Consider the following 24,267-nt stretch of genomic DNA (forward strand, 5'->3'; position numbering starts at 1 on the left):
AATTAAGAAAGTAATTAAGAAAGTAATTAAGATCTGTCGGTCTGGAAAAGGTTATAAAGCCATTTCTAAAGCTTTGGGACTCTAGCGAACCACAGTGAGAGCCATTATTCACAATTGGCAAAAACATGGAACAGTGGAGAACCTTCCCAGGAGTGGCCGGGCAACTAAAATTACCCCAAGAGCAAAGGAACTCGTCCAAGAGGTCACAAAAGACCCCACAACAGCATCTGAAGAACTGCAGGCCTCACTTGCCTCAGTTAAGGTCAGTGTTCATGACTCCACAATAAGAAAGAGACTGGGCAAAAATGGTCTGCATGGCAGAGTTCCAAGACGAAAACTGCTGCTGAGCAAAAAGAACAAAGGCTTGTCTCAGTTTTGCCAGAAAACATCTTGATGATCCCCAAGACATTTGGGAAAATACTCTGTGGACTGACGAGACAAAAGTTGAATTTTTTGGAAGGTGTGTGTCCCATTACATCTGGCATAAAAGTAACATTGCATTTCAGAAAAAGAACATCATACCAACAGTAAAATATGGTGGTGGTAGTGTGATGGTCTGGGGCTGTTTTGCTGCTTCAGGACCTGGAAGACTTGCTGTGATAAATGGAAACATGAATTCTGCTGTTTACCAAAAATCCTGAAGAAGAATGTCGGGCCATCTGTTCGTGACCTCAAGCTGAAGCAAACTTGGGTTCTGCAGCAGGACAATGATCCAAAACACACCAGCAAGTCCACCTCTGAATAGCTGAAGAAAAACAAAATTAAGACTTTGGTGTGGCCTAGTCAAAGTCCTGACTTGAATTCTATTAAGATGCTGTGGCTTGACCTTAAAAAGGCAGTTCATGCTTGAAAACCCTCCAATGTGGCTGAATTACAACAATTCTGCATAGATGTGTAGACCAAAATTCCTCCACAGTGCTGTAACAGACTAATTACAAGTTATCGCAAAAGCTTGATTGCAGATGTTGCTGCTAAGGGTGGCCCAACCAGTTATTAGGTTTAGGGTGCAAACACTTTTTCACACAGGGCGATGTAGTTTTGGATTTTTTTTCCCCCTTAATAATAAAAACTTTCATTTAAAAACTGCATGTTGTGTTTACTTGTTATCTTTTACTGATATTTACATTTGTTTGATGATCTGAAACATTAAAGTGTGACAAACATGCAAAAAAATAAGAAATCAGGAAGGGGGCCAGCAATTTTTCACACCACTGTATATATATTTTATATATGAATTATGATCCAGACATTTTTTGTAAGTTTCACCCACTGAGATTATAAAACAATTAGTTGCTGATTAGATGAGCCACATTCAAAGTTGTTTTAAAATAGCCTGCCTACACACACACACACACACATACACATACGACTTATAAATACTATGATTGTAACCCATAACATAACCCTAAACAGAAAAGATAGTCTTCTGAATGTAAAATAAATTTAAAAAAATGAACCTTTATTTACAAATGAAAGCATGCCCAAAAGGAGATTTTGTGAGATTTAGCTCTCTTCTGCATAAAAATTTGTCCCCAGAATATGATTTAGTAGGTACGCACATGCGCGCACACACACACGCACACACACACACACACATAAACGGTAGTTTCTAGCACTCCTGCCTATTGGAGTGTCAACTGAAAGACACTCATCTCATCTCATATTTCAATAAATTAACTGTCCACTGCCCGTGTCCCCACTTATCTGTCTAGCGTAGTGTGAAGCAGAACCAGGGCTCTCCATCCTCCAATGAGCTGCGATGGATTACAGCGGCGCTAAAAGCATCATAAGACCCAGAAGCTGCTTTTACCAACAATCACTCAGATTTAGAGCCCGGCTCTTTGTCTCCATTTACATAACACAAACCTGCAGAATCACTTTGTCTTTGTCACAACTTCAGTCGCTGACCTGTCAGAGAGCTTTACCAGGGGACGGGTAAATGCATTAGTGAGGAAGTATTTCATTAGCTTTTATCTCTGTGTTTACTATCATTACAAACAGCCTGTGAATAAATAAAAAGAACACTGATGCTATTAGCTGAAAGGGTCCCCTGGAAAGACGCCTGCAAGGAATACTTTGCATTGCCATCAAAAGTCCTAATTTGGTTTCTATGCTGACAATGCAATGATTCAGAATAATCTGATTTGAAAACTCAAATGCTGCTTCCGTAATTTCACACACACAAAAAAAGTGAAACCTTTTTTTTTTCAGTGTTGTTGTCTGCAGGTGGAAAGATTTGTCTTCATCACACTTTAAGGTCTCATTGACCCTTTTGTCTCAGGACCTCTTAAAACAATTAGTCACATTTGAGTCTGTGTTTCACACTTTAAGCTAATGGAGTGCTCGTGCTCGGATATCAATAGAGACTTTGAGAGAGAGAGAGAAGTGGGAAAGCAAGTAGTTTACAGTCAATATTGAGGTAAAATCACCAGAGACATGTTTTCAATTAAAGGCTACCTTTGTGTGGATTAGAAAACAACTCATCCGGTTGTGTTGATTCGAGCCTCTGGGTCTCCACATCGGAGAGAAAGTGAACAGAGCGGTGAACGGCAAGTCCCATGGGCTGGGGGCTGTCGCCACACCAACACACCTCAGGTTTGAATAATTCAACAGAGATCTCCTCAAAGGTGACAGCTTTGTTGGAGGAGACCAGAAAGATTAAGAACTGATGGAGACATTTTCTACTCGGCCCTCCCTTCATCCCCTCCTCCTCTTGGATTGTGTAGCCAGTGAAGCTCTCTTGCCTATTCAGCGCATTGCTAACAGATAAAGCAACACTTTAATAAAAGGAGAAAGGGGGATGAAAAGGGGCTTTTGTGTTGCTCTGAGCTTCGGCATTGCTGCTCTCCTCTCTTGGTCCCGTGTGGCCGGCGGTGGGTGGCTGTGGGCGCAGCGAAGAGCTCTGCCACTGGAGCTCCTCTGATAGCACACGGGCTGTCTGCCTCACTCTGACTGACACATTGTTAGTCACACTTCAGAGAAATACATGCTCAGCTTAATTTGCCTATGCATTCACCCTCAGCTTAAAGGGAACTTAGAGTCAAAGTGTAAAGACTTCATTTGTGCTGAACGGAGCGATGGAGCAAAAGTCAGCATTTCCATAAAATTTCCTGTCAAGCAAGATTTCACCCGGTTTCTGGAATATGACGGCAAAATCCATTGACGATGTAGGAGGCAGTATCAAAGCCTTTCTTTTTAGCATGTTGTACATGTGAAGAATATTTTATTATACAACATTATAGCCATGTTCCAAAATTGTTGTGAGCTACCTACTATATCTAGACAGCATCATATGGCACTATGGGGCCGTTCACACAGAACATGCTTTTGTATTCCACTGCTTTTCCATTGTTTTTCTACAAAGTATGTAAACATGCTAAAAAGATGTGACTGACCATTACGCTTGGGTCTTACATGGTGCTCAAGTTCAAAACTTCAACTTCAAAAAATTTGACTATTAATATAAACATGACTATTACAGATTAATTTTTCTGTTTGTCCAATAGGTGTCGGAAATGGAAGACTTTCATTTTGACTCACAGAGAATGCCAGTGCCTGAGCATAGACACACAGGAGTGCCCACTCACCATATTTATTAGTTTATAGTCTTTGTTTAACAGTTCTGCCAAATTGGTATAACCTGGTAAAACAAATTTTTTTTTTGACTTTCTATTAATAGCAGAAAGGCATTTAGAAACACTATAATACTCCCTCTTTTATACCGTCTGCATTCAGCAAATAAGCATTTATATTATTTATACAAGTATTTGAATATCTAATAAACATTTAATTCTACAAACAACTACATTCTTCAACTTTGCAAACCTTGGTAATTCCAGCTGTTGGATCTTTTAAGTGTGCACTGGAAGCCTGCATAAAATATTTTTCATTCTGATTCATTGTCAAATTATTCATCTCAAATTTTGTAAATATTATGTAAAATGAACAAAAATGTAAATGCTTTTGTTATGCATGTGTTACTATTTTTAAATTAAATAGTCTGATACCGGCTATATATCGGTGATTGGCCATCCTGCTATCTAATATAGCATCATCAGCTATAAAAAAAATACATATCAGTCAACCACTACTTTTGCCACTACTTTTTCGGGGGACTCACTGTATCTGAATATGCCTACTTCTATACTATATAGTAAGTAAAACACAGCAAGTGAAAATAGTAGTTTGACCAAATTCATAGAATTTGAAAAACAACACGTGAAAAGCGAGGTTAAGTGACCGCAACAACATGGTGGATGTAGTGTGTCCGAATTTCATTCACACTCCCCATATTCATTCCATATAGAATCTTCTTAACAGTCACAAATTAAGTTTCAAACCATATCTGACGGACCAAACCTACTGGAAACAGCTCCTTTCTTTTTTACTGCATCACTTTAAGTACACACTACCAAAATTAAATTCACAAATTCATCAAATTAATTAGCTGTGGCTCTGAAGATTCATCAGTGGCATTGATTCAGCAGTGAAAAATTGTTTTCACATGACCAATTTGAAAGTAGAAAATAGGCTCAGAGTGAAAGCTCAACCTTGGTATATCAATTTGAAATAGTTTTAATGAAGATCCTGATTATTTTTACCCAGCCCTATGAATAGTTCTATTTTTGAGTCATGCAAAGTTGATTCCTAAGAGTGTTCCAAATAAGTTGCTTCACATTTTGTTTAGGATGCAATCTTTAAAGGCAGCTATCTTTGTAGGCTGTAAAAAGCAAGACAGCTCACTAGATTTTGGAAAGGAGCTTAATGCACATTTCCGTAGCCACAATGAAACTGAACTACCAATGGCTTGTGCCAGTCAGAGTGTGACAGTAATCTCTGCTCCAGCAACAATACTGCACCTTTCTGCTGCTTTTAATGACCTGTGTGTGTTTAATTTTGCAGGTAGTGTCTGAAAATTAAGGCCAAGCTTGCAGAGAGACTGATTGGCTTAATGGTTTTGACACGGTGAGTCATCCACATTTATTAGGCATGGTTTTAATGATCCTCCACAGGGCAAAATATCTTTGCACAATAATATTCTTACCAACACGAGAAGCTCACTTACCAGCCCGCTAATTCAACTAAACAACAAGACAAGGAATGCTTTATTCAAGCTCTGCGATGAGTGAAGACATGGAGCATCCATGTTAAATCATGTTTCTGGAGAATGGGGTAATAAATGTGCAATGTGGCCTGTCCAAGACAACTGGGATGGCGCTGAAAGACTTCAAATTGTACAAGAGGCAATCTTCTTCCACTTGTGGCGTCGCATGCCCCCTCCTCTCTCCTGCTCGCCTGCACACTCGGAAGCAGTAAGCTGCCTCAGCAGGGCCCAATAACTATTCTTGTTTGTTTAAGTCCGCTACTTCTGCTTTGGTCTTTTCCATTAAATGGAGTCTTTAAATACGAAATAGCACACTTCAGAAGATGGGCAGAGGGTTTGTGCAGCAGCTGATACATGCAGCCACTTCTTCAAGAACCGCAGGGGCTCTTGAATGCCTCTTAGTGAATAGTGTAAGCAATCCTGAGGGGTTCAGGTTTACATAACTCAAGGACAATATCCCTTCTTTTTCTTCCAGAAGTGTCATGCCCATTCAAACTGAGTGCCCGCTCGGAAGTAGATTAGCAATGCAATTTCCAAGAAAAAAAATCATATTGTATCATATTGTTTGTATCTTTGATATAATATATATATAATTTATATTATATATAAGTCTCTAAGGCTCATCAAGGGTGCATTTATTTGATCAAAAATACAGTAAAAACAGTATTATTGTAAAATATAAAATCCCTGGTTTCATTTTCAATATATATTTAAAATATAATTTATTCTTGTGATGTCAAAACTGAATTTTCAGCAGGCATTACTCCAGTCTACAATGTCACACAATCCTTCAGAAATCATTCTAATATGCTGATTTGAAGCTCAACAAACATTTATATTTACTGTTGAAATCTTGAAAACTGTGAACTGCTTGCATACATTTTTTCCAGGATTTTGTTATTAACAGAAAGTTCAAAAGAACAGCATTTATTATTATGTTGTAACATAAATTACTGTCACTAGTAATCACATTGATATTTACTGAATAAAAGTATTAATTTGTTCAATAAAATAAAATAAAATAAAATAACTGTGACCCCACACTTTTGAACAGTGGTGTCAATATATTTACATTTATGCATCAGAAAAAAAAAACAGTCATACATATTTGGAAAGACATTGTCTTTTACATGCAAGAGTTATCAATTTTAAGTGACAGTGCTTCTCAAAAAATATAAAATTGTTTAGATAAGAAAGTCATCAGCTTGTACTGTAAAGCTTTGGCTGGAGGCAAATTACCTTAAATTTAACTCTGATAAAACTCTGATAAAAAAGTTCTGATTCTGATTGGCTCTAAAGCTGTTGTATCTAAGCTCTCTGGTCAACGGATGGATCTGTATGGTGATTTGATTATGCCCTCCACTAAAGTTCACAATCTTGGTGTTCTCATTGATTCCACTCTTTCATTCAATGATCACATTGGTAAAGTAGTAAAGACAGCTTTTTTCCACCTACGTAATATCTCTCGTATTCGATCCTCCCTCAGTCAGCAGGATGCTGAAATTGTTACACCAGCCTTTGTCACATCTCAACTAGATTACTGTAATTCATTTCTTTATGGCCTTTCAGCTAATAATATCAAACGACTACAATATGTTCAAAACTCTGCAGTTCGCTTGATTACCCACACAAGAAAGAGCGATCGTATTACCCCAATCCTCTATCACTTTCATTGGCTTCCGATTTCCTTGCACATAAACTACAAGATACTAATTCTCACTTATAAAGCTCTCCATAACCTTGGTCCTACATATTTATCTTACACACCTCCCCCATATTCCCCCCCACACCCCACAAAATCTTATAGAGAGATATTTATACACACAAAAAAACCTTAAAAAAAACACTTTTTTTTTTATCAACAACATTCTTTCTGTTTCTCTAATCTAACTGTAAGTGGTCTCTGTATATTACTCTCAGTTCTTGGTATGTGTTCTGTCTTCTGGTATTAATGTTTATTTATTTCTGTTCCTTAAACCTGGCTTGTAAAGTGACCTTTTGGGTATTATTATTATCATCATCATCATTTACTCACCTTCATGTCATTCCAAACCTATATGACTTTCTTTTCTATTCAGTACACAAAAATGACATTTTTTTAGTTTCATTTTGATGTTTCAACTGTATTTGAAATAATAGACAAAGTCTATGTTTGTTAGGACATGAGGGTGATTAAACAATGTCATAATTTTTTTTTCTCACTTATTGTCACACTCTTGTAAAGGGAGGTGCACGAAGATGAAGGTAATCCAAACAACATTTAATAGTAATCCAAGATGATACACACAAGCAGCATACACAACTAATAAGTCGCCAAGGACTGAACAGAACAGGGAGAACATATAGAGATACTAAACGAGGGAACTAATGAGAGGATTAAAGGGGTCATATGATGCAATTTCAAGTTTTCCTTTCTCTTTGGAGTGTTACAAGCTGTTTGTGCATAGATACAATCCCTAAAGTTGCAAAAACTAAAGTCTCAAACCCAAAGAGATATTCTTTATAAAAGTTACGATTCGTTCAAGCCCTCCTAAAACACCTTGTTTAAACACGCCCCCACGTCTATGTCACTGTGTGGAAGCCCAAATGTTTACGCAAAGAAAGAAGGCATAACTTTGATTCTCGCTGTAGTATTGTTGCCGCCCCCGCCATGTCGTGGAGACGCTGTGTGTTTCGTTGTGAAAGTGAAACTACTTTGTTTGGCCTTCCAAAAGAGGACACAACTATAAATCAGTGGTTAGGTTGTATTTACAACACTGTTCCAGAACAGTTCAACCCAAATATTCAGATGTGTGCTGCGCATTTTACTGAGGACTATTTTCTGAATTTGGGAGAGTAGCCTACAATGCTGTCTGTGCACAAAGGCTGTTTCAATAAAGTGGGGCAATTCCAACTTTGCAAGGACAGTCTGGCACTTCTGACTCACAGCCTGTAAGTACGTTTTCATATTTAAAGAATCTGCCACTGACTATTCAAAGGCCAGTTTTAAGCAGTGTAGAGTAGCACTTGTTGTTTGTTGTTTCTCTGATCACAAATCAACACATAACAATACAGTATAAGTCATTAGAATCATTTCTTCTTTTTTTTTTTTTTTTTTTTTTTTTTTTTTTTTTTTTTTTTTTTTGTTTTTTTTTTTTTTCTTTTTTTTTTGTTTTTTTTTTTTTTTTTTTTTTTTTTTTTTTTTTTTTTTTTTTTTTTTTTTTTTGTTTTTTTTTTTTCTTTTTTTTTTTTTTTTTTTTTTTTTTTTTTTTTTTTTTTTTTTATGCCCCGTTTGTAAGGTTTTATTGGTTTTGTCTCATCCCAACGCAACGCGTAACAAGACAGTATAAGTCATTAGAATCAGTAATTATGTCCCCACTGGATGCAACAAATGCCTCGTTTGTAAGGTTTTATTGGTTTTGTCTCATCGTGCCGGGACTTGTCATCACAGTATGGTAAGTGGTGTAACATTTCCGTCACATGCTTGAGGTATTCGGCCAATCACAATGCACTGGATAGCTGGCCAATCAGCATACACCTCACTTTTCAGAACGATGAGCTTTGTAAAAATCAACGTGTTTTAAAAAGGCGGGGCATAGAGGAACAACAAAAATGTACTGTATGTGGAAAATAATGTGTTTTTGAACCTTAAATTACATAAACACATTGCATTACACCAAATACACAAAATAATGTTCTTTTTAGCAACGTCATATGTCCCCTTTAATGAACACAGGTGAACTGAATGAACTACTCAAAAGAGAGACAAAAACAGAAGGCCAGGAAGAGAAGCAGCCAGATAACCAGGACGGCGACAATGGGAGGAGCCAGGGAGGAAACAAGAAGAGCCAGGGAGGAGCAGACAGAGGGAAGAGGCAGGATGGAGACATGAGGAGCCAGGATGGAGATAGGAGGAGCCAAGGCGGATCAGATGGAGTGAAGAGCCAGGATGGAGACAGGAGGGACTTGGAGCAGGAGGAGCCAGGCAGGACCCAGACTGCAGCCAATATGACGGCACATGGTGGAGACGATGGAGGGAGGAGCCATGGTGGAAGAATGGGTGACGACTCCAGGGGTCTGACCAACAGTGGCGGATCAGATGGGAGAGGAGCCTGGGGTGGAGACGGAGAGTCAACGAGCCAGGGCGACGGGAATGATCCAGTGGGCCAGAGGGAGCAGATGGCTCAGGCGACCGAGACGTTGGCAGGGATTTGGAAGGCCGTGGTGGAGCCGAAGCCACAGAGGACCATGGTAGAGCTGGAGGGAGGGAGGATCCCAACAGAGCCAGTGGGACAGATCGATGAGACGCAGCTGGAGGAGTGGAGTCCTGAGGCAATGGCATGTTGATGACTGACCAAGGTGGAACTGGAGGGATGAGGGAGCCTGGCGGAGCTGGTGGACTGACAGGCCATGGCAGAGAGGAGGGAGCTAGGAGCCTTGGTGGAGCAGATGGTTGGTTGGGTCGGAGTCTGGGAGGAGATAAGGAATCTGGGAGGAGATAAGATGTAGATAAGGGATCCTCCATCCACGATGCAGATGGAGATTGGCAGACCCGTGGTGAACCCACATCACAGATGGTGGGCTGAGGGTGAGCTGAGGGGCTGACAAGGGACAGAAGAGGCGGTGGTGAGGACTGATGAAGAGGTGGTGGGAGATGGAGGCTGGGAGGGAGTTTTAAGCAGTCCAGGGATTCAGGGATGCCAGAATCTTGGAGCACCAGAAATAGGGGAACGACCTCCATTGTCGAGACAGTACAGACAGACAGTTTGGGCAAGACCTCCATGGTCGTGAACTGGCAGACAAACTGTTCGGAGCAGATAGACCATTTGGAAATGGCCTCCTTGGCCATAACAGGACAGACAGAGATTTCAGATGATGATGGAAGACTGGGTAGTTCTGAATAAAAGTCTATTAAATCCCCTGAGTCCTGCCTCAGTTCACCCTCAGCGGTGGAACAGTGCTCTCCACTGTATCATCCATCATTGCTGGCTCTCGCACCTGGTCAGACGACACATCAAACCCCAGCTCTATCCCCATCTCTTACTATCTCTCTTTTGACCACTATTACTACACGGCGGGCTTTGGCTCTTGCAGCTTGCCAACACCCACTCCATGAAGGCGGTGAAATCACCTCGAGGACCATCTCCGGACAACCACGCTCTACACGTGGTTTTGAGGCTCGCAATGTAAAACGAGCATAACGCATCCTCCAGGTAGCTGGTATAGTTGGAGATTTCTAAGAACAGTCTGGTGTGGTCCTCGAGGGTGAGTTCCCCCTGCTCCAGCAGGAGGAGGAATTCGGGGCGATCCATAATAACAAAATAAAAGACTCAAAAATGAAAAAACTAAATAAATGGAAACACACCGCTTAACTTTTGTTTGGCCGATTATTCTATCACGCTCTTGTGAAGTGAGGCACACAAAGACGAAGGTAATCCAAATAACATTTGTGACCCTGGACCACAAAACCTTAAGTGTCAATTTTTCGAAATTAATAAATAAGCTTTCCATTGATGTATGGTTTATTAGGATCGGACAATATTTGGCTGAGATACAACTATTTGAAAATCTGGAATCTGAGGGTGCAAAAAAATCAAAATACTAAGAAAATCACCTTTGAAGTTTTCCAGATAAATTCTTAGCAATGCATATTACTAATCAAAAATTATGTTTTGTGATATTTACGGTAGGAAATTTACTAAATATCTTCATGCAACATGATCTTTTCTTAATATCCTAATGATTTTTGGCATAAAAGTAAAATCGATAATTTTGACCCATACAATGTTTTTTTGGCTATTGCTAAAAATATACCCCAGCGACTTTTTGTGGTTTTGTGGTCCAGGGTCACATTTAATACTGACCCAAGATGATGAAGATTCATACAAAACACAGGGTAACACAAGCAGCATACATAACTAATAACCATCTAAGGACTGAACAGAACAGGAAGAACTTATACAGATACTAAATGAGGGAACTAATGAGATGATTAACGAAAACAGGTGAACTGAATGAACTAAACAAAAGAGAGACAGAAACTAGGTCAAAGTCAAAATGGGCATGGAGACAAAAACTAAAACAGTGTGTGAAAACACAACAAAAGAAGTCCATAACTGTGACACTTTCTTTTTAAATATTTCTTAAACAATTATAAAAACACCAGTTATACATGAAAAACTGACCCAAACCTGGCCTTAAAATTAACCAGATTGTTGGGTTGCAAACTGCTAACTCACCCCAGCAAGACCAAAGTGCTTCGACAGAGGAATGACAGTATTCATCTAAAGCGGGCTGCACTCCCTATTTGTAATTCAATGAGACCATCTTGTCTTTTGGTTGCCAAAAGACAGAGCTCATGAATATTTGGGCTTACTGCACAACACATGACAGCAGAACCATAAAAAAGTGAACACATTTTGTGTGGAGGCTTATCCTAAAAGGCCGTATGTTTGGCCGATAAACATTTGCCTGACACCATCGGAGCCTAATCCGAAGGATGAGGAGTGTTATGCTACGTATGGGAGGGACTCAAAGCCAGCTGGTACATACATGTTAGTCCAACAGCAGCCAATGCTGACGCTATGATTGGTGTGAAAGCACTTTTTTCTGACACACATCGAATGGCCTTCATGTCATGGCTATTCTTCAGAGCCAACATGCTTGATTTAGTTTTCCATGAAAAGGAGGAAGCTGCCTGCGCAAGCCAGCCAAAGGTTCCTGCCAGCCCATTCTCCGCAGAGAGGTCTCCTCAGGCGTGGGCCAACACTGAGTTTAATGGACTTATTTGGCTTGTTAACACTCTAGTAGCGCTGCCCGTATTCACACAGAGGTGAAGTTGACACATACACATCAATATTCAGTTCTATCCCTCCCTGATCCCTTTGCTTTCCCACTATCCCTAATAAAATATGTATCACACAAAAGCTCTGGAATAGTGCTGGACATCTACATGAAATGTGCCAAAAACTGTTCCACATGAGTGGATGCAAGTGAGTAAACAACTGGGGCTTAAGGGCGATAACAGCACTTAATAACACAGGGGAGGAACACAGCTTTTTTTCAGCAGGCTTCCTAATCACAATACACCAGGAGATTGCAGAAACACAAGACGGATAGCTCATAAAAACAGGGACACGGCCATAACTATTGTTCGGCGGTGAGCTTATGAAACCCCGCAGGTGAACATGCTGCAGATATTGAAGACACTTTCTCATTGCCAAAGCCACAATAATTCTTGTGGTGACTTGTGCAGACAGGCCGGTGTGGGTGCTACTTTGAAGAGCTTTAGTGATACTATTGAACTCTAAGTACATTAAGAGTAACCCCCTAGAGGCCAACACAATCAATGTTTGCCCAAGAAGTGTGAAAGTCTGTGTTTGACACTGCAAAGGACCTTGGGACCCCTGGAATATATTGTTGTTAGTGTCAGATAAAGCTTAGTAACATAACAATTGTGTGGGCATGCATGCACAATTGCATATAAGAATTTCTTCAACATTCAGTACATCCCGAGGTTGAAAGTAGAAACATAACTTTAACTGTCTTTTTCTTTTATATATACAGGGATTGAAATGAACTTTTACACTCACCAGCCAATCTGCCTAGGCTAATAAATTTTTTAAGTTACCGGCCATTCATAACTTCTACTAGGCTAGCCACAAAATAAATAACTAAATAAAACAAATAAACCAACAGCTTGAGGCTGTCTACACTGGACATGACAAAGCGACCATTGCAAATCATTTTGTGTCAGTACTAGGGGTGTGTGATATTGACTAAAAATAATATCTAATTTTCTGGAATTTATTCAATAAAGATAATTAGATAATATTTTGCTGATTGTGTTATTGTGCTGATGTCTTAAGTACTACTGCTGACAGCTGACTCCTCATGTTTTTGATTTATTTCATATTCTGTGTGATCAGTTCACAGCAGTGATATAAATAATTTTTTTCCAATAAGTTTAAATAGATTTTTTTACCTTTTATGGGCATTTTTACCTTTATAAAGCCATTTTCTCTAAAAGGGTGCATCATATTTTAAGTCAAATTCTTACATGTAATCAGCCAATATAATAATAATACATTTAGGCTGTTACTAAACAAATTAAATCAGTATCAGCAAAATTAATATTTGCATAAGTTGCAATATGAAGTGGCATTTAGATGTATTTACACGTTAATGCAGCTTAGAGAGACATGGAATGCTTTAACCAGTTACAAATGCCTAAATAATGTTTTGATATTTTAAATATGAAATGTTGAATACTGATATTTGAAATTATTTTAAAAATTAAAAGATACATTAAATGTAAAATTAAAACAATTAAAACCGCCAGTAGGTGGCAGCAATTCACTGTTAATAAGCGAGTCATTGTGATTGAACTGAATCATTTAAAAGGTAGATTCATTCAGGAACAAAACACCATCATGTTGCTCAGAGACGCAAAACAGCTTAAACATTCATGGATGAATCTCGCACAATAAGATCATCCATTACATACATTTAGAAATTTGTCATGCTGACTTTAAAATATGAAATCCATCAAATAAAGAAATATTACATATTTACAACTATGAGAGTGAAATAAACATTTAAAAATATTTTATTGAGGGTGAAAAACAGGAAGTAACTGATATTCAATTTCTCAGCAATAATAATGTGATAAGTCAATAATTATTTCCATGGCTCATAATCAATAAATGATCAAGATTAAAATGATATAGATACTATGCCTAAATAAATAAAAATAAATAAAGCACTAAAACTGAGTGAATTTAAACATCACAACAATGTATAGTATGAAAATAGTATGAAAATTAATATTCATTAATTATTGCTAAAGATTACATTTAACAGTACTAAATTATTTGTGTTTTTAAAGATTTAAAACTTTGAGTGAGCGTTTGATGATGGCAAAGGTAATCAAAATGTAAAAATTGGTGAAATAAGCCAGCAATGTAAAAAAATACAATAGTAAATACCCCAAATTGTCTGATACTAATAACCTAAAAATCTCTAATATCAGCTGATAATTTATTTGTCACCCATAAATCATGCATCCCTCTACTTTCCAAAAGTTTTTATATACTTAGAGCACAGTTAACAAGCATACTTGCAATAATGAGATGTGATGTGTGAAGTCTAATACTAACAATATCTTATGAACAGCCTTTATTAATATATATCAAACAGTGCAAAAAGTGTGACAAATATTGATTAAAGCATTCAAACACTTTGCCTTTATGACAGTCTCCTTTGTGAGTGACAACAAAATGACAATACTAGTGGCAGAGCAAATGGGCCACACACACAAAGACAGATTGCCAGCAACACATTCTCAGAAGCCCTGTTATCACCTAAATCAACACTCATTGAAAAGTGTTTGCACAAACAGATTTTTCAGGCCTGCTTTCTCTTGACACCCTGTCCCTCTCATCAATATAATATAGTCTCTTACTTAATTCTATACTCCTTTCACAGTACCAATATGAAATCCATCCTAGCCCTGCACTTCCATCTCAAGCTAATGTGAGCCACTTAGTATCTCTGGCAGGTTTGTGTGAATATGTGTGCATGTTTATGTACTATAGAGCAGGCATGTGTCCAAAAGAGAGAGTTTCGGGTCAGCAGAGGGCCCAATGACATTTATAAAAATATTTCTTTCCTTAGTGAATGTCTTTCAAATAACAGCATATAAATATATAATCGCTCCTCCTTGTTGAAAACCCAGTTATGGGTCACCAGTCTTTGATCAGTGACATGTTACCTTTGAGACTAATGTTTGATTGCTTGTGCAAGGCAGCTTTGAAAGAGTCATTTAAACAAGTTATTAAAGTTAACCCAAAACGCATTCTCATAAAATCTGACGCAACCTTCAGCCCGGCCCACAGGAGTATCAGCCGGCCGTGTTATCTCTGGTCGCTGAACCTCTGAGATGAGGAGGAGACATGGGGAGCTATTTTTGTAAGCTTAACCAATGCTGTTAGAGGATCTATCAAGAGTAATTTGCCTCACAAAGGTCATCGCAGCCAGGGGGCAGAGGCAGCATCACAGGCAGGAGCCTGGAACAGCAGTGACTCACTATGGTCCACATTCTCCTGCCGGCTTCACAGGACGCCATGTACCCACCACATCAAATCAACACACTGTCACGGAGGGATAAACTACCATCAATATTGTATTGATTTTGCATGGCATTAAATATTAATACATCAGTTTGCTAAATGTTGTATGGTTTCAGAAGACCAGCCTATAAAATGTGCTCTTTTGCAGTTTGCCACAGTGTATGGTGCGTACGCTGTACTTTTAGCAATGCCTTTCACTACAAATAAGAATGTGGGACTAAACGTCCCTGAGTTTCCCATCGTATACACATACTAGTCAATACTCTGGAATAGACATTGGGTCTATTCACAAACCTTGCATAATATGAACGTTTTGACAAACAAATCATGATTCATCAATATCTTTTGTACTGAAATTTATTCTAAATTTACCAAAAAAATAAAATTAAAAAAATGTAGGAACAACTAAAAACACATGTATGCCAAAATCACATGCACTACTGGGAAAAGTTTGGAATAATTTAAGATTTTTTATGTTTCTGAAAGAAGTCTGTAATGCTCACAAATAATAATAATATTATTAATAATATTATTCCAATTTAAAACAACTGTTTTCTATTTTAAAATTTTTTGAAATGTGATTTATTTGTGTTTATTTCTTAAGCTGAATTTTCAGTATCATTACTCCAGTCTTTAGTGTCACGTGATCCTTCAGAAATTATTCTAATATGCTGATTTGCTACAAAATTATTAATAAAGGTTCTTATTATTATTAATGTTGAAAACTTTGAAAGGTCCTTATTATTAATATTGAAAAGATTTTGCGGTTTTATATTTTTGTGGAAACCATGACACTTTTTTTCATGTTTCTTAAATGAAAATTTCAAAAGAAAAGCATTTATTTATTTGAAATGTAAATCTTTTGAAAACATTTTTTTTTTACTATTTTTAAAAATGTTTTTACTGTCACTTTTATCAGTTTTAATGCATTCTTGCTGAATAAAAATAATTGTATTTTTTTTTTATCCAACTTACCCTAAACTTTTGAATTGTAGTATATCTCAATTTACACAAAAATAGTAAGCAGCAAAAACTTTAATGAAAATTACTCACTTAATTTGGAATACTCTGAAGTTACAAATAATCCACATAATTACTACTGAATGAGAATCATTGATCTCTGGAATCCTAGGTTTTTTAGCATATTTCTTAATATTTGCCATTGTCCATGGCAACACTGTATATACTTTAATTAACAATGTCTTTTTTACAGGCCGATTGTTTTGTATATTGTAATGAAGGACAGCACAAGTTAAATTTTCAGATTTCTTCAGCTCTAATCAATATTTAATGTCCAAATATTGATTTATTTGGGGATAGCGTGTTATAAGTTGGATATAGTCAATTGGTAATTTTTCGCAAAAAAATAAACCCCTGCTCAGGGCCGAGTACATTATCAATTTTATGTACTTCACTAGAAAAATAGGCTGCTTACTTGTCGCTATTTAAAATCAGGAAGTCTCTTCACATTCCCACATAAGTCTTTACACAAAGAAGTGTAGGAGCTCATGTCAGCAGCACTAAGTGAAAATGGTGAAAGCATATCTGACTGGGCTTTAACACAATGAAACATTCATTATTAATTTCTTCTGCTCATTCAAATTGCCACCAAAAAATAAAAATAAATAAATAAATACAAATTCTGCTAGCGTATAGATAAAGTGTATTTCAACAATGTACTGCAAAATGCTGACAAGTTTCTTCCATTACCACTGCCATAATGAATTAAGTCCACTATAACTGTGTGTATTAGCCCAACCTTTTGTTCCCAGTCTAACAGTCCTCTCTCGCACCTTTAGTGCACATTAAAAAGACAAAAACACAAGGCCGCATGCCTGCGAAGTGTCCCGAGTGGCAGTGTAAGTGGTTATGAGGTAGTATGTTCACATCCCAATGAACCAATCTCATTGTCCGTTTCAGAATGTGTGCATTCACGCGTGTGCATCTCTCCATGCATGTTTGACACATGTTTGAGTAGCCGTGTGATGGCCGGGCAGCATTTCATGTTTCTGTTTCTCCAAAGCTTTCATGAACAAGGGGAGGAGGAGGACAGAAAGCAGGGTTGAGGATGGGGGAAGGTATGGAGATAGAGCAGTGGGCCTATCTCGCAGGCGGGAGCGGCTGGTTTCCAAGGAGATGTGTGTGCGTGATGAGAGTGTATGAGACAGGCTTTGCTTGGGTGCACACTTAGAAGGAAGAGTCCCTCTTCATCACTCCCTGCTTTGCCTCTCTCTCCCACTTCTTACCTCAGTTCCCAGGTCATCATTTATCCTGAGCACGGCCAAACTGTTCCCCTGAGACCCACCTGCACTTGAGGACGTACTACATTAATCTTTCACCTCCATTCAGCATATGAACCCATGCTAAATTCCACAGGAGCGCTCCCTTATTATTACGTACTGTACATAACCACTAATGCGTCTCCTTATCATGACATGTGATGCAACACGCTATATATTTAACCCTCATGTTCTGTTTGGGAGGCCATAAGGCCATAATTTAATTGCTTGAAAATTATACTTAATATTAAAGCATCAGGCTGATACTTCTCGACTTTTCCTAATCTTCTGAGAATTGATTATAAACACAAATAAATAAATAAATAAAATGTTACATCATTTCTGTTTGGGTCTCAAAGACCCAAGATATAAAACAAGATTAAATGCAATAGATTTTCACATGCTCAATTCTCTGAAATTGTACAAATAAACTCCTGGCAGTTGTTTATTTGATTTGTTTTGATATATATTTCTTTATTAGAATTACTCGAATTAATAATAGTCACAAATCTGAAAGTGCATGTCTATTTTGTGATAAAACAAATGGTTAAAGCTTTAAAATGATCTGCTGACTGTGCTTTGATTAGATTAGAGGAGCATATTAAAATAATTCTGAAAGGTTCATTTTGAAAGTCTATTATTAATTTTAGACACTACCAGTAAGATTTTTGAAAAGACGTTCCTTATGCTTACCAAGACAGTAATATTGCGAAATATTACTACAATTTAAAACAACTATTTTCTATTTTAATGCATTAAAAAATTTAATTTTGTCCTGTGATGTCAAAGCGGAATTTTCAACATCATTACTCCAGTTCTCGGTGTCACATGATTCGTCAGAAATCTTCCTAATTTGCTGATTTGATGCTCAAGAAAAAAATCTTATTATTATCAATTTTAAAATCAATTTAAAATCAATTTTGTTTTGTTTAGTATGTTTGTGAAAACCATGATATTTTCTATTTTCTAGGCTTCTTAGATCAATACAAAGTTCAAAAGTACAATATTTATTTGAAATAGAAATCTTTTTTTGTAACATTATAATTGTCTTTACTGTCACTTTACAGTCAATGTCTTTCTGAAAAAGTAAAACTAAAAACAAATCTTACTGACCCTTAAACTTTGGAACAGTAATGTATCATGGGGTCTTTGTAACCCTATACATAATGCATGATATAGAATAATCTCTAAAAGAACAGGGCTAATAAAGTCATGCCTTTTGGTGTTTCAATGAAAAAATTGGAGCAGTGAATCACATTCTCATGCTGATTCATATCATTCATCTGACTTCTAATGGTCTTATATGATGTTTGCTTTAAACATATGACTGTACCATCAGCCTTTGGGATTTAAACTCTAATTATGAGGTAAGAATCATGATCTTAAGTGATTCTTATGGACGGTCAAATCCAGGTTGCAGACACACAGTCATTTACATATTGGCACACAGAGCCATACTTGATGAACTTCCCCCAGAGCGTTTTACACACCTGGCTGCTGGACATCTAAAAAGGCTGAAGACAAAGGTAGTGTGACCTGGGTAGACTACTGAAAACACACACTTACACGTCCTCCCTAACACTAATGCTAACATTCATGACTTTTCAACAATATGCTCCTGTACAACTGTAAAGTCTTTTTCTCAGTGTAAACATATCTCTTCTGATGCTTTACCCTAAAATTATAAGCATCTAAACTCTAAAAAGTTTTGTCATAATTTACTCAAATGCATGTCATTCCAAACCTGTACGCCTTTCTTTGTGGAACATAAAAGAAAATATTTTGAGAAATATGTTTTTTTCCAAGTCAGTGAAAGTCAATGGGGTCCAAAAAAGACTGCACACAAACTTTTATTATATAGACAAAAACAAAATTGTGCTTCAAAATATCTTTTTTGTGTGTGTGTTCAGCTGAAGAATGACATGAGGGTGAGTAAATGATGACAGAATTTTAATTTTTTTGTTCAACTATCACTTCAAACACAAGACCAATAATCACAAACAGGCCAAATCTCTCAAGAACAATAAGTCAATGTGTATGAAGGAAAATATTTTTAAAGTCAGTCTGAATAGTTTTTTGTCGCCCTTTTTTCTTCATAATTCAACACATTTCTGATTAAGAAAGACTGTTTGATGAGGAGAAAAAAATTATTTTATCAATTGAGAATTAATTGGATTGTGATAAGTAAGCATTTTATACCAGAATGGAGGGAGACTGAATAAGAGTTTGCTAAAATGCTAAATACCTTTTAGGCTGTTGGTTAACAATAGCAAATTGGTTGTGTGGCCTAGGTGATGTCATCACAATAGGAAAGTTGTTTCCAGAAAGAGTAATGACATATTAATTAAAGATTACAAAAGCCAACATTTTTTTCTATGAAATAAGACCAGAAAAGTGCATTAAAAGTGCATGCTAGTTCCATGTTGATTTTGAATAACAACAACAGGCAAAGCAAAGCTGTCATGCATGAAGAAACATGCAGAAGGTAGTGATAGGCTATAGAGCAGCACACTCTTGAAGGTTTAATTCAGAGAGGCTGGTCGTGTAGTCTTGTCCAGCAGAAAGCCTCATTGTTATCCTTTAAGATAAGATTTAAATACAGACAAGCTTTGTCCATGACTCCGAGTGATAGGTTTCTACTTATCTGGATCAATCCCTTATTGATATTAAGCAAAAAAATCATGATAATCTTTTTGAGATTTAATGTTGATAAAATATGGCTGTGGGTATCTGTGTACTGAGTGACAGTGACATACACTTCAATTAAATTAATACTGAAATGTCAATCACTGGATTTGTGTAATCTGCCATGGCCACATCTATTGGAATGTGCCCATCCCTTTCAATTAAAGATGAGGATCTTCCCATCACACTGCAGTCATGTCACCTCTCTGCGCTCCCTGGGGCAGGAGATTAATCAAAGTTTGAAAAGACATTATGAAGTACATTATTTCGCTCCCAGTCAAGAAGTGTCAGGGCTGCCATAACCTAAACTGCATGGAATAAGAATGAATCCATCCAGAGGACAAAGGCAAGGAAAGAGAGGGAAGATAAGAAGGAAAACGAGGAAAACAGAGGAAGAGGGTAAGCCAAAGGAACAAGTCATCATGTTTTGGGGGTATACGATGTACATTTGAATAACAGGGTATGTTTTATACTCCATAGGGTGTTTTGTTGAGCTCAATGTACTTATGTTAGGCTGTAGGCTTCTAATTTGAACTGACTTTGATTTTCTCTAAAAAAAAAAAGCCTTTTAAATCTGCTTTGTGTGTGAGGTGGGACATCAGTCTGTTCAGAGCACCTTTACTGACATAACGGACATGCTGATTGCAGCTTTATGAGTGAATACATTGCACCCCAAAAATATATATTTTCATAAATTTAAGCCTTCTAGATTCTTTCCTTTATGTAAGGGATGTTATCTTTATTGGTAACATTATTGCAATGACACTAACAGCATCAGCCAAGTATTCTGTTCCATGTCAACAGCTTGCAATACTGAGACATTAATACTTTGTAGAATAGAGTGGTTTCATTGAACTGCAATAAAAGGTAATCAATATGATTGCCCATCTTATTTTAAATTGACAAGTGAGTAATTAGACAATTTAGCCATGATCTATTGGTTATATGACAGCTGCAATCTTCATGCCGCCTATTTAAAAGTCTCGATTTGTAAAAAAAAAAAAAAAAAACCTTTCAAAAAATTCAATCCATTTCAACAATTAGGAATGAACTAAATACAAAATAAATGATGGTGATAGACTGAGGTCAGTAGTGCTTCCAGTGTGTCACATTAAATAATCCTAAGTTTAATCATCAGTAAGATATGATAGAATGAACACAGTGTATATCAGAAAACCTAGTCTACCAGAATCTAGATAAATAGATACATTGATAAGACAGACAGACTATATAGATAGATAGATAGATAGATGAAAGGACATATATTGGACCCCTTGGACTTTCAGAAGCACACTAAATATCTTACTTACCTTCTAGACAGCAGGTTCTCCACAGTCCGGAATGGGTCATGACTTCCTCATTCTTCCTGCTCGTCTCGTTCTCGTTATTACTTTTGACCCGGCACACTCCTCGTGAGTAGAGCCAGTAGTCCGTTCCCACAGCGATAGTCATCAGGCTGAACGCGGCGAACGCGCCAACTGTGGTGATGAGCATTTGGACTCCTCTTTCACACATTAACATTTTGCCTCATTTCAGGATGGGGGCCAAAACAGGGTTCTTAGCGTGTCTCGTAAAACCTCCTAGCCTGCCTGGTGTGCAGACTCCATGCTCCAGTCGACTTCAAGAAGCCCATGCCATTATTATGTGCTGATTTCTGGGGTCTCGAGACTGTTGCAGTCGCTGTTGATGCCTCTCAAGTTCAGTAAGAAACCTCACAGTGTTTCCATCGCTTAAGCGGAGAGCTAGGCTATTTGTTTCTCATTCTGGGTTGTGAAAAAAAACTGTTATCGAGGAACAGTCTCTCATCAGCACCACAGTATTTTGCAATTGAGGCACCGGGCTAAACGAATGACACGATGTTTCGCCTGTGACTTCACAAGAACATATTTGTTTCCTGAAAACGGTAATAAATCAGTGTTTATGCACGGAGAGTAAGTATCAAAAATACTGTCCTTTGTTAATCACGCGGAAAATATCTCCGTTCAGTGGATGCATCCGGTATTTTTCTCTAAAACACAAGAGAAGAGTAAAATATCCCACTTCATGATCAGCTTGTCTGTCCAAAATTCCCCTTCAGATCTGGCGAATCTAAAGAAAATTTAAATTTATTATATGGAGCAGCATGTATGAAGGCACCAATCAAGAAGCGATCGATTAAATGAACATAATCCCAGCTCTTTTAATTGCTGTCAACGGTGATGCTGGTCCCCGCAAATGTGTTTTACAGCAATGACAGCTCCCACGTTCCTCCCGAATCCGCTCGTTTGAAACACCGCCCACAGAGGGAGCGCGCTGGCTGCTGTCCGCGCTGCTGAATGGACGAAGCCTCTCGTCTAATCTCTGAGTTTCTCCCCGCACAGCGCCCCTGGCTCAACCAATGTGCTACTTAAGGCCTTCATATGCAAAGATATGGGCAAGAAGTGGTGCATGAAAAATCGGACCCTGGAGAACAGGAACGTCCTTAAAAAGCCGCAGACATTTTCGATGATTTCCCCCGTGGAGACCTTCACATGGACAATTCCGGAGAGTTTTATAGATCACAAAATTCATAGGGATATTTGATCAAAGTACAATCAAAAATCGCACGGTTTGCATTGATCTAGTTTTTGAATTGGGTCGGGAACCACACACACACACACACACACAAATTATTTTTTTTCTGATTCTGTTGTTCTAAAGAAAATGTACAGGACGAGTGAATGAATCTTTTGTCGGTTCTTTTTAGTGAATAACTAAACATGCTTGACCAATGGGGTCCAGTTCTCAGAGAAATTACTCTTATGCGCTGATTCTTTTTAGTGAATCGAATCGAAAACGCTAAATCTAATCGGTGACTGACTCACTTACTGAACCCTATCAAAACCAAAAACTGTTGCCGTAGGCCTAGAATCAGGGTACGTTTACATGACAAATATGTACTAAAAACGAGGAAAATCTTTTCCTTTGCGTTTTTGAAAAGTTTTGCAAACAGATGACAACTCTATCAAAACGATACCCCTTCACATGAATTCTCAAAATCCACTAAAAACGCCGTACTATGCATGCCAGACCAGTAGCTGGCGATGTCACTTTTTAAAGAAACACTACGTGCCTGTGCACATACATACGGTGGCCAAGAGAGCTCAGCGTGCTGCAAATTAAAAAATAAAATAACAAAAAAATAAAATAAAAAAATTCCCCATGCAAATTATGACACCATCTTCATCATTTTGCCAACACGCCCGCTGCTAATTCTCACAACACAGCCAAATACAGAAACGAGCTGCAAATACAGAAACATGCTGAAGTTTTCACAACACAACCAAATACAGAAACACGCTGTAAATACTGTACAGAAACACGTTGGAAACGCAGAAACTTGCTGCAAATTCTCACAACACAAACAAATACAGAAGCGCTCTGCAAATTCTCACAACACAAACAAAGAAACATGCTGCAAATACAAAAAAAAAACAAACAAAAACAGAAACGCACTGCGAATATGCACAGACCACATTGGAAATGTTTAAGGGAAGCACATTTTTTATTTTATTTTTATTTATTTTTTTTTTTGTGTGAAAATTTGCAGTGCGTTTCTTTATTTGCAGCGCGTTTCTGTATTTGTGTTGTGAGAATTGGCAACGCATTTCTGTATTCGCAGTGCGTTTCTGAATTTGGTTGCGTTGTGAGAATGTTTTTTCACATTCTCAGGTATTTTTTTCTATTTGCATGGGTTTTTTCATTTGCAGTGTGTTAAGCTCTCTTGGCCCCCATACATACAGGACTGAACACGTAATTTGCATATGCATGATGTCACCATTTAAAAAACAAAAACATTTTCACAGGGATGATAATGGTATCATTTTCAAAAACTACAAAAACTTTCAAAAAGTTTGTGTTTTCATGCTCCCAAAACGCCATTGTCATGTCGGCCAAAATGCATAAAAAAGTTTTGTTTTTAGTTGTAAACTGTCATGAAAATACCCTCTTAATCAATGGTTTGTGTTCATACTTATTTTTTAAACAAGTATTTCTTCTTCAAAAATAGTAAATGAATGGTTCATTATTGAAATCCATTTATTATTGGTCAATGAAGTATTTGTTTTTCAGG

At 37.5% G+C, this 24,267-nt stretch overlaps 1 protein-coding gene across 1 annotated transcript in view; it reads right to left on the bottom strand.

Moving 5' to 3' along the window:
• LOC109045437 (voltage-dependent calcium channel gamma-3 subunit-like) overlaps nt 1-22,580 on the bottom strand; it is a 41,397-nt gene extending 18,817 nt beyond the window's left edge. Inside the window, exon 1 of the mRNA XM_042722890.1 lies at nt 21,488-22,580. Coding sequence (XP_042578824.1) covers nt 21,488-21,698 — 211 coding nt within the window. The 5' untranslated portion in view covers nt 21,699-22,580. The remainder of the gene's footprint in view (nt 1-21,487) is intronic.
• Between the last annotated feature and the right edge of the window lie 1,687 nt (nt 22,581-24,267).

The sequence above is a fragment of the Cyprinus carpio genome, chromosome A3 (genome assembly GCF_018340385.1).
Source record: "Cyprinus carpio isolate SPL01 chromosome A3, ASM1834038v1, whole genome shotgun sequence".
In the NCBI taxonomy this organism is placed as follows: Eukaryota; Metazoa; Chordata; class Actinopteri; order Cypriniformes; family Cyprinidae; genus Cyprinus; species Cyprinus carpio.